Source organism: Nansenia antarctica (genome assembly GCF_963989245.1).
Source record: "Nansenia antarctica genome assembly, chromosome: 13".
NCBI lineage: Eukaryota > Metazoa > Chordata > Actinopteri > Argentiniformes > Microstomatidae > Nansenia > Nansenia antarctica.
In genome coordinates, this window is record NC_137683.1 from 30,893,708 (window position 1) to 30,908,942 (window position 15,235).

The 15,235-nt window shown below is 43.7% G+C and overlaps 1 protein-coding gene across 1 annotated transcript in view; it reads left to right on the forward strand.

Moving 5' to 3' along the window:
* Window positions 1–11,224, forward strand: part of LOC308169521 (uncharacterized protein) — a gene marked incomplete at both ends in the record, with an annotated part of 34,640 nt that extends 23,416 nt beyond the window's left edge. Inside the window, one exon of the mRNA XM_080544201.1 lies at window positions 11,212–11,224. Coding sequence (XP_080400327.1) covers window positions 11,212–11,224 — 13 coding nt within the window. The remainder of the gene's footprint in view (window positions 1–11,211) is intronic.
* Between the last annotated feature and the right edge of the window lie 4,011 nt (window positions 11,225–15,235).

Sequence of the window (15,235 nt, forward strand, 5' to 3'; positions counted from 1 at the left end):
ATAACCAATAGGGGATGAACCACATGCACACCACTTCACCTAGGGGGAGACAGACAGAAGCAAAACAAAAACAGACAAAGGACATAATACAAAACATACAAGTCTGTAACAGTAGCTAATAGTTTGGAGTGATCCCAGCCAATTGGGCTGTAAAACGTAGAGGGTTTCTTACTGAATAATACTTGGTCTCAGACTTGGATTATTTTTGGAACCGGCTTCACTTGTATTGGGGAAGTGAAACGAGGCTCTGCCGAGGGCCGATTTCAACTCTGAGGATACAGGCTGGTGGCTGAAAGGAGAAATTAGGGCATCGGTCAAAGCCGAACTTCTCCATTATTTTTGTATATATATCAGATAGGCAGAGTATGGGAAGAACAAGGTTGGTCATTCATTTAATTTCCTTTTATTTCCTTTTTATTATTTTTAACATTTAGTATATAGTATAGTATAGTATTAATTTCTTTAATTTCTTTTTTTTATACGTTTTACCCACTTATGGGATGATATATATTTATATATATCCATGTGCTGGCATTTTTACCATCACTTAATGAATAATAAAGTATTACTTGAGCAATTGACATGAGGGGTTCAATGATTTGACAAGGTATTAGGATCAGTGTTTCCCCTACCATTGCCTTGGGGGGGCGGGCCGCCCTCCCAACGGAACCCCCCGCCCCCCCAAGAAAGAGGAATTATTACGGACGTAGACACCAAACATCTGACAAGCAGGCTAAAATATCCGCGTTTTTTAAACGCACCCAACCCGAATCTGGCGAGTGGCAAGTCCATAGGCTCGTTGGTAACGTTAGTCCACCGTAGTCTCGCATAGCCAGACCTATCTCCACACTTCGAATAATACAAGATTTTGCGCAAGTGTGCGCGCGAGACGCGAGAGTTTTTGCCGGCTGTGATGTCTGCAGATTGAAAGTAAGCAAGTTCAAACGTTAGCAAATATAATTGCTGAGTGTTCTGACAGAGAAAGTTGGTTAAAATTGGTCGTTATTATCATGACTAGAAAGTGTCTGACTATAGTTCCATAGTGTAAATAGTGTCAAAGAACTAGCAAGCTAGCTAGCTCAGAGGTGATGAGATGAGCTAGTCTCCTTGCACACTTGCCAGCTAAAGAGCTAACTGGAGGCACTTTATTATTTTACTTAAAGTAGATATACTATCTTTCTTATTCTGCTAGAGTTGGGCTTCATGGTAATACCATAATGGCATATTTACAGTACATCGACAGTTGATTGAAGCATTGGAAATGTCTGTAAAACGATTTTTTTCAGGTGAGAGAGTAAAGTCAAAATGACATGATTATCTGACTGGATTGGTGAGAAAGTGGACAGGTAGTCAAGACCACATAAGTAAGTAGCCTTGAGAACCGATGGTTCTGGAGCCTAATGGCCCATAGGGCAGGAGCCTATCTCCTGTTTCCGTAGCGTGAGGCGGCTTAATGTAGAAGTACACCCCTGGACATGACGCTGGTATGAGGCAGGGTCTTACCCCCTGGGGGGGGGGGGGTCCATGCCACGGTCCATGCCACCCCCCCAAGGCAGCAAACCTAGGGGAAACACTGAGGATGATTATTATTAGCACTATTATAAACAAATATTATTATTACGTTATTATTATTAATAGGGTATTTATGAATTGAAACATCTGGTGTCTTGATTACAGATGTTCCGGATGTTTTACAATTCACAAACTTGGAATTACATGCGACTGTGCGGTGTATGGAGTGCATGTATCATTCCAAGGAAAATAAAATATTTACAAATAATTAAAACAAATTTAAAAAATGTTATTTAGAAGGGGGAATTCAATCCTATATCAGGGTGGATTGAAGAATCACCAGAGAGGGTTTAAGGGTTAGGGTTAGGGGGTTTAAGGTAGCCATGACCCTCTGAGAGGGTTTAAGGTAGCCATGACCCTCTGAGAGGGTTTAAGGTAGCCATGGTAACTCTCTGAGAGGGTTTAAGGTAGCCATGACCCTCTGAGAGGGTTGCCATGACCCTCTGAGAGGGTTTAAGGTAGCCATGGTAACCCTCTGAGAGGGTTTAAGGTAGCCATGACCCTCTGAGAGGGTTTAAGGTAGCCATGGTAACCCTCTGAGAGGGTTTAAGGTAGCCATGGTAACCCTCTGAGAGGGTTTAAGGTAGCCATGACCCTCTGAGAGGGGTAGCCATGACCCTCTGAGAGGTTTTAAGGTAGCCATGGTAACCCTCTGAGAGGGTTTAAGGTAGCCGTGACCCTCTGAGAGGGTTTAAGGTAGCCGTGACCCTCTGAGGGGGTTGGTCAAGGCCGGGTTATGGTTTAGAGAAGTGGTTTTCAACCCTCTTATGATTTGTACTTGATTAGTTGAATCAGGTGTGCTGGTGGTGGAACAGATCAAATATGTGGAACGGCTGGTGGTCCCCGAGGAGAGGGTTGAAAACCACTGGTTTAGAGGCCTCTGATCCTATGAAAGGGTGGGTCGAAGCCTATAAGGTATCCAGTTCTATAATGGGTAGATCAATCGTATGATCGGTTGGATTGACCTCATAATAGGTGAACTGGATATCAGGGATTAACAGGTTACTAAATTAAGGTATTACAAGGACTCAATAATCTTGCATGAACTCTCTCTAGCAGCGGGAAGACTCTGCAACCATTGATGTCATGCGGCATGACCGTACCGTTCGCTGCTCCACTACCTGGCCTTGCCCCTAGGTGGCGCTAGTGAGAGTCTTGATGACAGGCATGCTTAAGGCGAGGGTAACATTATTACTAGGTTCAGAGGTTAATAAGCTATAGTAAGCAATAGGTTCGTTCAGTCAGAAGGTTCTTGGTAGAAGGTTATGTGGCAGGATTTAGAGACAGGCACAGCATTTATTAGGAATTCCCTATGTAACAAAGGTCCCTTGTACCCTTCTTGTCAACTGTAAAACATTAGATTCAATGCACGTTATAGTTACTACTAAATGGTTAGCCTAGCCTAACAAAATATCAGAGCTGTCATTAACTACAGGGACCTATGTGCCTATGATTTCTAAGTGCTATTATTAAGGGCTTATTTGTGGGATATGACAATAGGAGGAAGCAAGTAAGACAGTGAACAGCAGGGTGAATCTCTCCGCCTCTAGCCTAAGTATCTTAGTTTACCTTTAGGGTAATACAGACTACAGATCGACTCTGTTAGAAGGAAGGCCAGTCCGGGGCAGATGTCATCATAAATGACTTCAACGAATCCCTAATTTAAAAAAAAAAAAGTCTTGAATTTGACTTGTTGAAACTTGTAGGAACCCTGAGTGTATGATAAGACAATAATTGATTCAGATTGCGCACCTTTTATCACCGAGGGTCTTGTATCTCTGGGGGGGGGGCTGATGAAAAGGTTCCTGTGAAGATCCTGAGGAACATTGGGGGCATCTGAATCATTTGTGTTAGTCAGTGTTCCTTTCCTGCCGGTGACAGACACACACAGGGGTGTTGTGGATCAGGGATTAGGGTTGGACGTCCTGTCGGTTCCCTTACATAGACTGGAGCTGATGTCTGATCTGGTGCAGGGTGAGGCTATAGATGGTGTAAGTAAGTAAAATGTATTTATACAGCACCTTTCCCAGACCAAGGGTCATAAAGTGCTTTACATAACAAAGAAGAAACATAATAAAGCATAATAAAAGAGCGAAAGCCACAGCAGGTTAAAGCAGGCAAACAAGTGAAAATAAAAACAAATAAGAGACAACAGGTGTACAACAACATCAACAGGACACAGAGAGACAGGCCCTTGGGGCTATCCAAAAGCCACGTGTATACAAGACAGTCTTTAGCGTTTTTTTTTAAAACCTCGACCGAGCCAGCTGATCTAAGATCCAAGGGCAGAGCATTCCAATTCTGTAAATCTGAATAAACAATAACATATTTAAATAATTTAGTTTCCATATACACTATATGGACAAAAGTATTGGGACACCCGAAACATCACACCCATATGTGCTTGTTGAACTTGTCATTCCAGAACCATGGGCATTAATGTGGAGTTGGTCCACTCCCACTCTTCTGGGAAGACTTTCTACTAATTTTAGAACTCTATGGTTGCAGGGATTTGCTCCTGTTACGCCCCCTGGTGACTCGGGGTAGAAGGGCGCAACATAGAGCAACAACTTGGACAAGTGAAGGTGCAGTCACACAAAAACCAGGAAACTAAGGGTTGCAATTAACTTGATATTTATTGATACAGCAACACAGGGAACAGAGAGGACTAACAGTGGCACCAAATAAAAGTAATCAAAATAATAACCCCCACCCCCCCTTTACAGGTGCTAGGCACCTCAAAAGTACAGTGGGTGGTGCTCACTCTAACCTGGGATACTAGACAGCAGGTATGTCCTACGTGTATGCAGATGTAAACCCAGGGTATCTCAACTAGTCATCTGTCCCTGTGTGCACAAATAAACATAAATGATTAACAAACAAAATACATAAACAAGGTAATATAATAAATGGAAACTTACATACATCATCTAAATGAACAAAACAAATAGCACAAACAAAACCAAACAAGGCTCAACCCACCAGAGCCCTGCCACAGCTCAAAACAGGAGAGAGAGAGAGAACACTGAGGACACAGAACATTTATAGTGGAAAGACCAGGGCCCCGTTCCACTATGCGAGATTATCTTCTAAGCCTCGATAAAGTTCTAAGCCTCGATAATGTTAGCTTGCGTTCGGTTCCATCAATGTGGCTCAAATAATTCGCTGCTTGGTTGAGCTCCTTCTGAGTCAGATATAATTAGCCTGGTCGCGAGCAGGCTAAAACACTGGCTAAAGTAATACGTGCGTCAAAAAAGGCTCACAGGCGGAAACTACATCCCGAACGACAGTTCCTCTTTTAGGAAATATTAGTTCCCACTTCACACGAGATAGATAGATAGATTGGTGACTGTGTGATAGATAGATAATTTTATATTTTGAAAGTGTGATCGATCGATAGATAGTTTGATTGTGTGATAGATAACTTGATATTTTGAAAGTGTGATAGATAGATCGATAGATCAATAAAGAAAAGAGTGTAAAAAAAAAAGTAATTGTTTCAACTTGCATTGCTGTCATCACAGCGGTCTGGCTGGCGCAGTGGTTAAGGCAGCCAGCCAGCTAGAGTTCCAAAGGTTGCGTGTTCGAGACTTGACTAAGCGATTATTATTATTTTTTTACATTTAACCGAAGATTTCATGCAAAGGCTTCAAACACCATTGTAATCGTGTCAGTTCTTGTAAATTAGCCTGCACCATAATTTTATAGCCTACATACATTATCATTAGATGAGATTTTAGATTAGATTCAGACAACGAAATGCAGTAAAAAGTGCGTCTGAAGAGGGATTCGAACCACCGTCTAAAATTGACGAATAAATCCTATAGCAGCGGTCGATACCACTAGGCCATTGTGACGTTATGACAGTTTGTAGCCTGCTGCTGATATCACCACAGTAGTAAAATTCATTTATTAAAATATGAACATATAACAATAACTGGGGCTAGTATGACCTACGCATTTAATCGGTCAGCAATTTCTTGCCAAACCATTTCCCTCGCCTTGTTAATTGCGGCAGTATTGCACTATTTTACATCTTATTTTTCCGTCTTCATAAAGATCAATAATTCGGAATGCTGCGCAAATGTAGAACCCCTGCAGAGCTGCGCAAATGTAGAACCCCTGCAGAGTGGAGTATCTTCATTTCGACAGATCGACTCTTCGGGGCTCTTTATGTCTGCGTGCACGCGCCCATATCGAAGATTTGTAAGCCGGTCTTCTGTGAACACTCATCACACAAGCCTGATCCTCGTTCGAGGAATCACCTGAGGCTTGAATTCCAATCCCGAGTTGCCTGATCGCCTGATTTGTTTCAATCGCCGATATACTGATCCACCTTTAGTGGAACGGCCCCCAGGTTGATTGATGAATCAGGAACAGGTGTGTGGAATGATGGGACTGGAACCAAGCAATTATCTGTGAACCTAGGAAAAATGACAACAGCAGGGGGAGACCAAAACACAACACACAACACAATACAAACAGCAGGCCTGCTACAACACAAACACACACAGAACACCAACACGGTACGTAACAGCTCCCATTCAGCCACAAGAGCATTACTGAGGTCGGCCACTGATGTTGGGAGAGAAGGACTGGCTCGCAGTCGGCGTTCCAATTCATCCCAAAGGTGTTCGATGGGGTTGAGGTCAGAGCTCTGTGTGCAGACCAGTCATGTTCTCCCAGACCAAACTCAGCAAACCATGTCATTATGGACCTCACTTTGTGTATGGGGGCATTGTCATGCTGAACCTGGAAAGGGCCTTCCCCAAACTGTTGTCACAAAGTTGGAAGCATGCTACTCTCTAGAATCACATTGTATGCTGTAGCATCACCTTCTTCAGGGGACTAATTTTATTTAGAAAAAAAGACATTCTTATTCATATTCTTATTTTATTTAGAAAAAACAAGACAAAAGACATTCTTATTCAGTAACCAATGAAAGAAAACAAAACAATACAAATAGTAATAGTTATACTCATGAGGATAACAAAGTTATAAATCTCACTACTGCTCCTAGCGTGGGAAGAACTTCGAATGAGCATGAACCCTAATGAGGCATCAGAGAATACACACAGGAGAGAATACCGTACTAGTGCTCCCAGTGTTGGAAAGGTTTCACTAATGCACAATGCCTAAGGTCACATCAGAGAAAACACACAAGATAAATCTCACTACTGCTCCTAGCGTGGGAAGAACTTCGAATGAGCATGAACCCTAATGAGGCATCAGAGAATACACACAGCAGCATGAACCCTAATGAGGCATCAGAGAATACACACGGCGCCCAGTGATGGAGGAGTTTCAGTCATACAAGCAACCAAACCAAACATCAGTCAATCCACACAGGAGAGAAACTATGTTTTGTACAATTGTATACCCACAATGCAATGTGTCATGAAATTACTGCATCTTTTAATCCTGTGAATATTAGCTTCAGCTTGGACACAATCTGACAAGGCTGTCCAAGTGGTTGCATATCTGCAAATACTCCTTCTTTACAGGGGTTCACTTTTATATACCCCCTTCTCTATGCCCCTCGTGTCTTGCTTCCTGCTTCTGAGTAGAGTAGACGTGCTTCTCCCATCTCCTCTCCTCGCGCTGCTTTCTTGCTTCTTTTTTTTTTTTCTTGCTTCTTTTTTATAGTTTTCCAAAACATTTTTTTATAGCTTTTACTACATTCTTTTATATTCTTTTTTTGTTTGTTTTGTTTTCTTGCTCTACAATTTTACCAGTGATGATAGATGTGAAGACTGACTGATCACACACCTGGAGCACCAACGTGTACAAGCAATGGCCTAATCAAGGAGTCACCAGTCTACTGTTTGTCTCTCGGACACCGGGCAGAATATCCTCTCGGCCTTGCAGAGGCTGCCTGTCGCCTTGCAGAGGCTGCCACGGATATCTACAGAAGACTGCAGTACTTGGGAGTGCCCTGGAGTTACTGATTTCTGGAGGACGGTGTGTGATACATTGTCCCTCATTCTGTCCAAACAAATCCCACACTCACCAGCAGTCTTATTACTAAATGACAGTTCAACCCTGGATTTAAATATCAAACAGAGACGCATCTGGCTGGCCGGCCTTACCCTGGCCAAAAGGATTATAGCTTGCAGGTAGGTGGAAGTCGCCCCATTTCTTGACCACGCAGAGGTGGATCTTAGACTTCATAGACATAGCCAGCATGGAACACTGGATAGCTAACAGGCATCAGGCAATATCTAATAATATTTCTTGCTGGGATCAAACCATTACCATTCTCAAGACATTACTTTAAGCTAATCCATTTGCTCCTTCCATGGGGTTCTGTGGGTTGGGGTGGGGGGCGGGGGGCTGTGATTGGGCGGGTGGGTAGGAGGTATTTGTTATCTGTGGGAGGTGGGGGACTGTTGGGGTAAAGGGAGATTGGGAAGGGGGAGGTGGATGGTTTATGGGAATTTTGTATTTGTACTGGATTTTTGTTATTCTATTTCTCTTTATGGGTTTATATGTTACCACTCCCTTGTACTATTCCCTGAAATAATAATAAAAAATGTATCACAAAAAAGAAGACTGCAGTACTTGAAAGATATTTCAACTGAAGGACTCTGTGGTACCGAGTCAGAATGCTAACGTGAGTAGCACCCGGCCCACTGACAACGGTACTCCCCCTCTGAATGCCCGTTGGGAAAAGCCGGCACCCTTGACTCTGTTTCCCGCAGACAGTGATTCTCAACCTGAGATCAGTACCGCGACCGGCTGGCCGTCACTGCCTACCCAACAGCTATTGTATGAGCCTGCATTAAAAGGGCTGCAAGCTAACGATGCTACAGCACAAGCTAACAATGCTAGTTCAGGGCCCACCTTAAAGCCAGCTACCAGGCTTAAGCAACACCAAGGTAATGATGCAACGCGACCAATTGCAACTTTAATTATTATATACTTATAATGATTATATTATTTTAATTAATTATTATCAATATCGTCAGTAAGGGGAACATAAAAGCATACTGCTTCCCTGACGGACTCCCAAACCCCCAGGCCTTTACCCCTCTTTGAGGTGCTCCACCTGCCCCCTTCACACTTGTTTCAGAGGCTTCAACCCTCCACGACACGCACCTCGCCCCTCCCCTAGCCCCCTCCGGGCACCACCCTAGCCCCCTCCGGGCACCACCTAAGGAGATGACATGGATAGGGAAAGGTCTTCTGCTGGTGATAAGATGGTGTGACGGAGATGCCAGCTACAAGCAGACACACTCCCCGGTCCCTACCGTTCAGTTAGGCTATCATGTCCGTCTACACATTCCACATTTACGAGCCCTCTACAGTTCGCCTATTCACCCACATAAATAATCACACAAGCACACCATGGTGTAAGGCACTCTGTTTATTGTACGTTACATGTTTGTCTCCGTTTGTAAACTGTGTCCATTGTCCCCGCTGTAGGTCTTCCGGGGTGTAGCGGAGATCGGCCAAACAGAGCTGACGAGAGTGGGGCGGGTCTTATAGTGCGCATGCGCATGGGGCTGGGATGGGTGTGTTCAACACCAGCATAGACCAAGTGTTAACTGGCACTGGCAGTTTGTGGGTATTGTTGTGTTTAATGTGTTTTGATATGTATGTGGATGTGTGTACTATGCTGTAAAGTACTTTGTATTTTTAATATAGTAGGCTATAGTATTTACAAACAGTGAAGTTAGGTTGTAATTAAATAATTATTGTGTGTAGATTTGGTATGTTCCAAGGGGGCGGGGCTTACAGACTGCCAATGGCCCCTGGCCTGAGCTAGATTACTCTTCCTGATACGACTGGTGGACTAATGATTCACTTGCTTAGTCAAATGTATTGATTGTAAGTGGCTTTGGAATAATGCATCTGCCAAATGCCAAAATGTAAATGTAAAAATGTAAAATGTATCACATAGCCATGAAGTTGGTGATGGTGGCAGCGTGCTCTTCCATCATAAAAGTGTTCTCTGATGAGCTGTTAGAGAGGTAAATGAGATCACATTTGCTTTACTGGCATTCTTTTGCCTGCTTCAGGTATACAGAATATAGCCCTCTGTATGGATGGTTCTGCTATGTCCAAGCACTTCCCAAATGACTGAGATATGATTTCCAATACTCCTCTAGTTTGGGGCATGACCAGAACATATGAGTGAGATTACAGGGAGCCTGGGAACACCTATCACACGTGTCTACTATATTCAGGTTTATCTTGGCGAGTCTCGATTTCCTGTAGTGTGCTCTATGAATTATTTTGAATTGTATTAGTTGGAATTTTGCACAAGATGAACAAGATTTTATTTCCTCCAATGCCTCAGTCCACTGGTCATCAGATATGATAGTGCCCAGTTCTGTTTCCCATTCCGTCTTAATCCTCATGAAAGCCGGGGGTGTATCTGGAGCTAGGAGGTCATATAAGAACGAAATGTGTTGGGTAGTAATTTATTTAATGGAAAAAATATATACTTCCAGTATCCATGCAACCAATTTGTGTAAGGCATGACTACGGTCATGTTCAGAGCCCATTCTTATTAAGCCCAGCTTACTTATTAATTACAATCAAATACAATCAGTCAAATGTAGTTAGTTGCTCATAGCTACAGTGGTGGTTTTCGTAACAACTAGTTGACAACAGCAGAGCAGTAGTATTCCATGTTAGATAAGTTTTTACTGTGTTTAGTGAGTCATCTATCCACCAGTCATAGCATTAAAAAGTTAAAATGCTATGCTCGGAACAGGGGCCATTGGCAGTCGTAGTGCCATATCTTTTAGTTGAGTTTTTATCCTATACAGTAGAAAAACTGAACAGGATAGTTAGATGACTCAGATGGGACAGTTAATGTGTAGCCTGTATGTATGTATGTATGTATGTGTGGAAGGTACTGGGCACAGAGGGAGTCGGTACACAGAGTCTTAATTGGGACGCCGCCCGTTTATTACAATGAACAGAAACAAACCTCAGCACACCCCTGACAGGTGTGCTGGAATAATAACAGTCCAAAAGCAAACAGTAATAGTTTAGTCCAATACCGCACAGCGCGACCAGTTTTCCCCTTTCGGCTCTGCCTGGACGTTGCTCGCTGCTTTCCTCGTACCTGTGCGGTGTCACTTTGCTCCGTACACCCACTCTCCTATTTAGGATCCTCCACCCTCCGGTCTCTCCTCATCCTTCTACTCTCTGTCCTATGACCCCAAAGCCAGCACAATTCTCACGACCTCTCTGATGTTTCCTTAGGCTTTGTATATGACTGAAAGTCTTGCCACACTGGGAGCAGAGGTATGGTTTCTCTCCTGTGTGTACTCTCTTATGAATAGTTAGGTGTTCTGCCCGAGTGAACATTTTCTTACACTGGGAGCACTGGTACAATTTCTCTCCAGTGTGTATTCTCTGATGCTGCTTCAGGTCTCTTGCGTGACTGAACCTCTTCTCACATTGGGAGCAGTGGTATGGTTTCTATCTAGTGTGAACGATCTGATGTCTTTTTAGGTGTTGTTCCCGATTGAAACTCTTCCCACACTGGGAGCACTGGTATGGTTTCTCTCCTGTGTGTATTCTCTGATGCTTTTTCAGGTATCCTGCCTGATTGAAACTCTTCTCGCATTGGGAGCACTGGTGTGGTTTCTCTCCTGTGTGAATTCTCTGGTGTGTCTTTAGGTCTCCTTCTTGAATAAAACTTTTCTCACACTAGGAGCACTGGTGTGGTTTCTCTCCTGTGTGAATTCTCTGGTGTCTCTTTAGGTGTCCTGCATTATTGTAACTCTTCCCACACTGGGAGCACTGGTATGGTTTCTCTCCTGTGTGTATTCTCTGGTGTCTCTTTAGGTCTCCTGCTTGAATAAAACGTTTCCCACACTGAGAGCACTGTAATGGTTTCTTTCCTGTGTGTATTATCAGATGTCTCTTAAGGGATAATGCATGACGGAAGCTCTTCACACACAGGGAGCACTGGTATGGTTTCTCTGTTGTGTGAATCCTCTGGTGTGACCTTAGGCTTGGTTCCCGATTGAAACTCTTCCCACACTGGTAGCACTGGTATGGTTTTTCTCCTGTGTGTATTCTCATGTGTATAGTTAAGTCTCCTGCTCGAGTAAAACTTTTCTCACACTGCAAGCACTGGTATGGTTTCTCTCCTGTGTGTGTTCTTTGGTGTGTCTTTAGAGTTCTTGCATCGCTGAAACGCTTCCCACATTCTGAGCAGAGGTATGGCTTATCATCTGTGTGAACAATCTGATGTCTTTTTAGGTGTTGTTCCCGATTGAAATTCTTCCCACAATGGGAGCACTGGTATGGTTTCTCTCCTGTGTGTGTTCTTTGGTGTGTCTTTAGAGTTCTTGCATCGCTGAAACGCTTCCCACATTCTGAGCAGAGGTATGGCTTATCATCTGTGTGAATAATCTGATGTCTTTTTAGGTGTTGTTCCCGATTGAAATTCTTCCCACAATGGGAGCACTGGTATGGTTTCTCTCCTGTGTGTATTCTCTGATGTGTCTTCAGGTCTCCTGTCCGATTGAAACTCTTCCCACACTGGGAGCACTGGTATGGTTTCTCTCCTGTGTGTATTTGCTGATGTCTCTTTAGGCTTGGTTTCCATTTGAAACTCTTCCCACACTGGGAGCACTGGTATGGTTTCTCTCCTGTGTGTATTCTCTGATGTGTCTTCAGGTCTCCTGTCCGATTGAAACTCTTCTCACACTGGGAGCACTGGAATGGTTTCTCTCCTGTGTGTATTATCTGATGTCTTTTAAGGGATACTGCATGACAGAAGATCTTCCCACATTGGGAGCACTGGTATGGTTTCTCTCCTGTGTGTATTCTCTGATGTGTCTTCAGGTCTCCTGTCCGATTGAAACTCTTCCCACACTGGGAGCACTGGTATGGTTTCTCTCCTGTGTGTATTTGCTGATGTCTCTTTAGGCTTGGTTTCCATTTGAAACTCTTCCCACACTGGGAGCACTGGTATGGTTTCTCTCCTGTGTGTACTCTCTGATGAATAGCTAGGTGTTCTGCCCGAGTGAACATTTTCTTACACTGGGAGCACTGGTATGGTTTATCATCTGTGTGAATTATCTGATGTCTTTTTAGGCTTGGTTTCCATTTGAAACTCTTCCCACACTGGGAGCACTGGTATGGTTTCTCTCCTGTGTGTATTCTCTGATGTGTCTTCAGGTCTCCTGTCCGATTGAAACTCTTCCCACACTGGGAGCACTGGTATGGTTTCTCTCCTGTGTGTACTCTCTGATGAATAGCTAGGTGTTCTGCCCGAGTGAACATTTTCTCACACTGGGAGCACTGGTATGGTTTCTCTCGATGTATTCTCTGATGCCGCTTCAGGCTGCTTGCATCGTTGAAACGCTTCCCACATTCTGAGCAGAGGTATGGTTTCTCTCCCGTGTGTATTCTCTGATGTCTCTTAAGGGATAATACATTACTGAAACTCTTCTTACATTGGGAGCACTGGTATGGTTTCTCTCTTTTGTGAATCCTCTGGTGTGACATTAGGTTTTGTTCCCGATTGAAACCCTTCCCACACTGGGAGCACTGGAATGGTTTCTCTTCTGTGTGTATCATCTGATGTCTCTTAAGGAATAATGCATTACTGAAACTCTTCTTACATTGGGAGCACTGGTATGGTTTCTCTCCTGTGTGTATTCGCTGATGCTTTCTCAGGACTCCTGCTTGACTGAAACTCTTCCCACACTGGGCGCACTGATATGGTTTCTCTCCTGTGTGAATTCTCTGTGGTTTCTCTCCTGTGTGTATTCGCTGATGTTTTGTTAGGTTGCATGCATGGCTGAAACGCTTCCCACATTCTGAGCAGAGGTATGGTTTCTCTCCTGTGTGAATTCTCAGGTGGCTCTTTAGGTTTTGTTCCCGATTGAAACTCTTGCCACACTGGGAGCACTGGTATGGTTTCTCTCCTGTGTGTATTCTCTGGTGTGTCTTTAGGACTCCTGATTGATTGAAACTCTTGCCACACTGTATGCACTGGTATGGTTTCTCTCCTGTGTGAATTCTCAGGTGGCTCTTTAGGTTGTGTTCCTCATTGAAACTCTTCCCACACTGTGTGCACTGGTATGGTTTCTCTCCTGTGTGTATTCTCTGATGAATCCTTAGGGCATCTGCCCGAGTGAAACTCTTCCCACACTGGGAGCAATGGTATGGTTTCTCTCCTGTGTGTATTCGCCTATGCTTCTTTAGGGTGCTTGCATCGCTGAAACGCTTCCCACATTCTGAGCAGAGGTATGGTTTCTCTCCTGTGTGAATTCTCTGGTGTGTCTTCAGGTGTTCTGCCCGAATGAAACTCTTCTTACATTGGGAGCACTGGTATGGTTTCTCTCCTGTGTGTATTCGCTGATGTTTTGTTAAGCAGCTTTTAGAAGTAAAACTCTTTCCACACTGAGAGCATTGGTATGGTTTCTCTCCGGTGTGTATTCGCTTATGTTTTGTTAGGTTCCTTGTACAGGTTCCTGATGTGGTGGAGCTGGGCTCGCTGTCTGAACCTGGGTTGGAGCTCTGCTGATCTGTAAGAATAGGAACATATACAGGGTTACAAATACATTTTGTACAAAAAAGTGAGCAATGTTGCCACAAAGAATAATAGACAAAAAAATAGATCGGAGATAATCGACTTGGCCAACTCGGCCCCTGGGTAAGGTAGACACGTGGTCTTCGCCAGGGGGTGCATCGGGGTGGCCTTGTGATCACTGACTTGCCCCTGACCTAATGTAACCCCCTCCCGGACAGCCAGAAACCATGGAGTGATCCTGGACAACCGCCTATCCTGTGTGGAGAACTCAAGGTGTCGGAGGCCTAGGGGGAGTCATTGTATTGATATGTGGGGGTCCAGCACAAGGGGACATTTGTTTGAGCTGTTCATGTGGATTTCCTTCACTCAAAGCCTTCCTGCTACGACTGGTGGATTGATGATTCACTTGCTTAGTATTCAAATGTATTGATTGTAAGTCGCTTTGGAATAAGGCGTCTGCTAAATGCCAAAAATGTAAATGTAAATGCAAAGGCCTCTGTAAGACCTATTTGGTTCAATTGGGCAAAACATATTGTTTGTCTGCTACACCATAAATATGAATAGTTGCACACGTGGATGCAGAATGAACAGCCCTCCCGATAGTTTCTGCAAGTAACTTGAAATGTATCAATTAAACTTGTCGTTTTATATCTTTGAGTCAGGGTTTGTCCAATGCTAATCGTGTCCGAATAGGGCTTTACAGTGCATTGGTAGCATTGATTTTACAGCAGTGCAATGACACTCACCACTATACAACAAAGACTTAGGCCCAATCCCGATTCCCTTTTCTACCCCTATGGCTCGTTTTCGAGTGTGACTCGATTCGAAGCCAAGGCCTTCGAACAGAGCCGCAAGCCATAGGGGTTGAAATCTACCCCTATGAAATGGGACAACCCTTCAAGACTGATACGTCATCAGGAGTATCGTAGAAAAGCATTGACGCTCGCGACTCATTCACAACTTCACTTTTACGCTATCAATCGATCAAACAAGTCATCAAATAAAAAAGAACAATGCTTCATTATCAGACCATGACAGAATAACGGCGCTCTAACCTGTATGAAACCTGTGCTCCTACCCTGCCAGTCTGCAGTGTTTTTTTTTTTTTTTTTGCCATTTAGCAGACGCTTTTAATCCAAAGCGATTTACAAT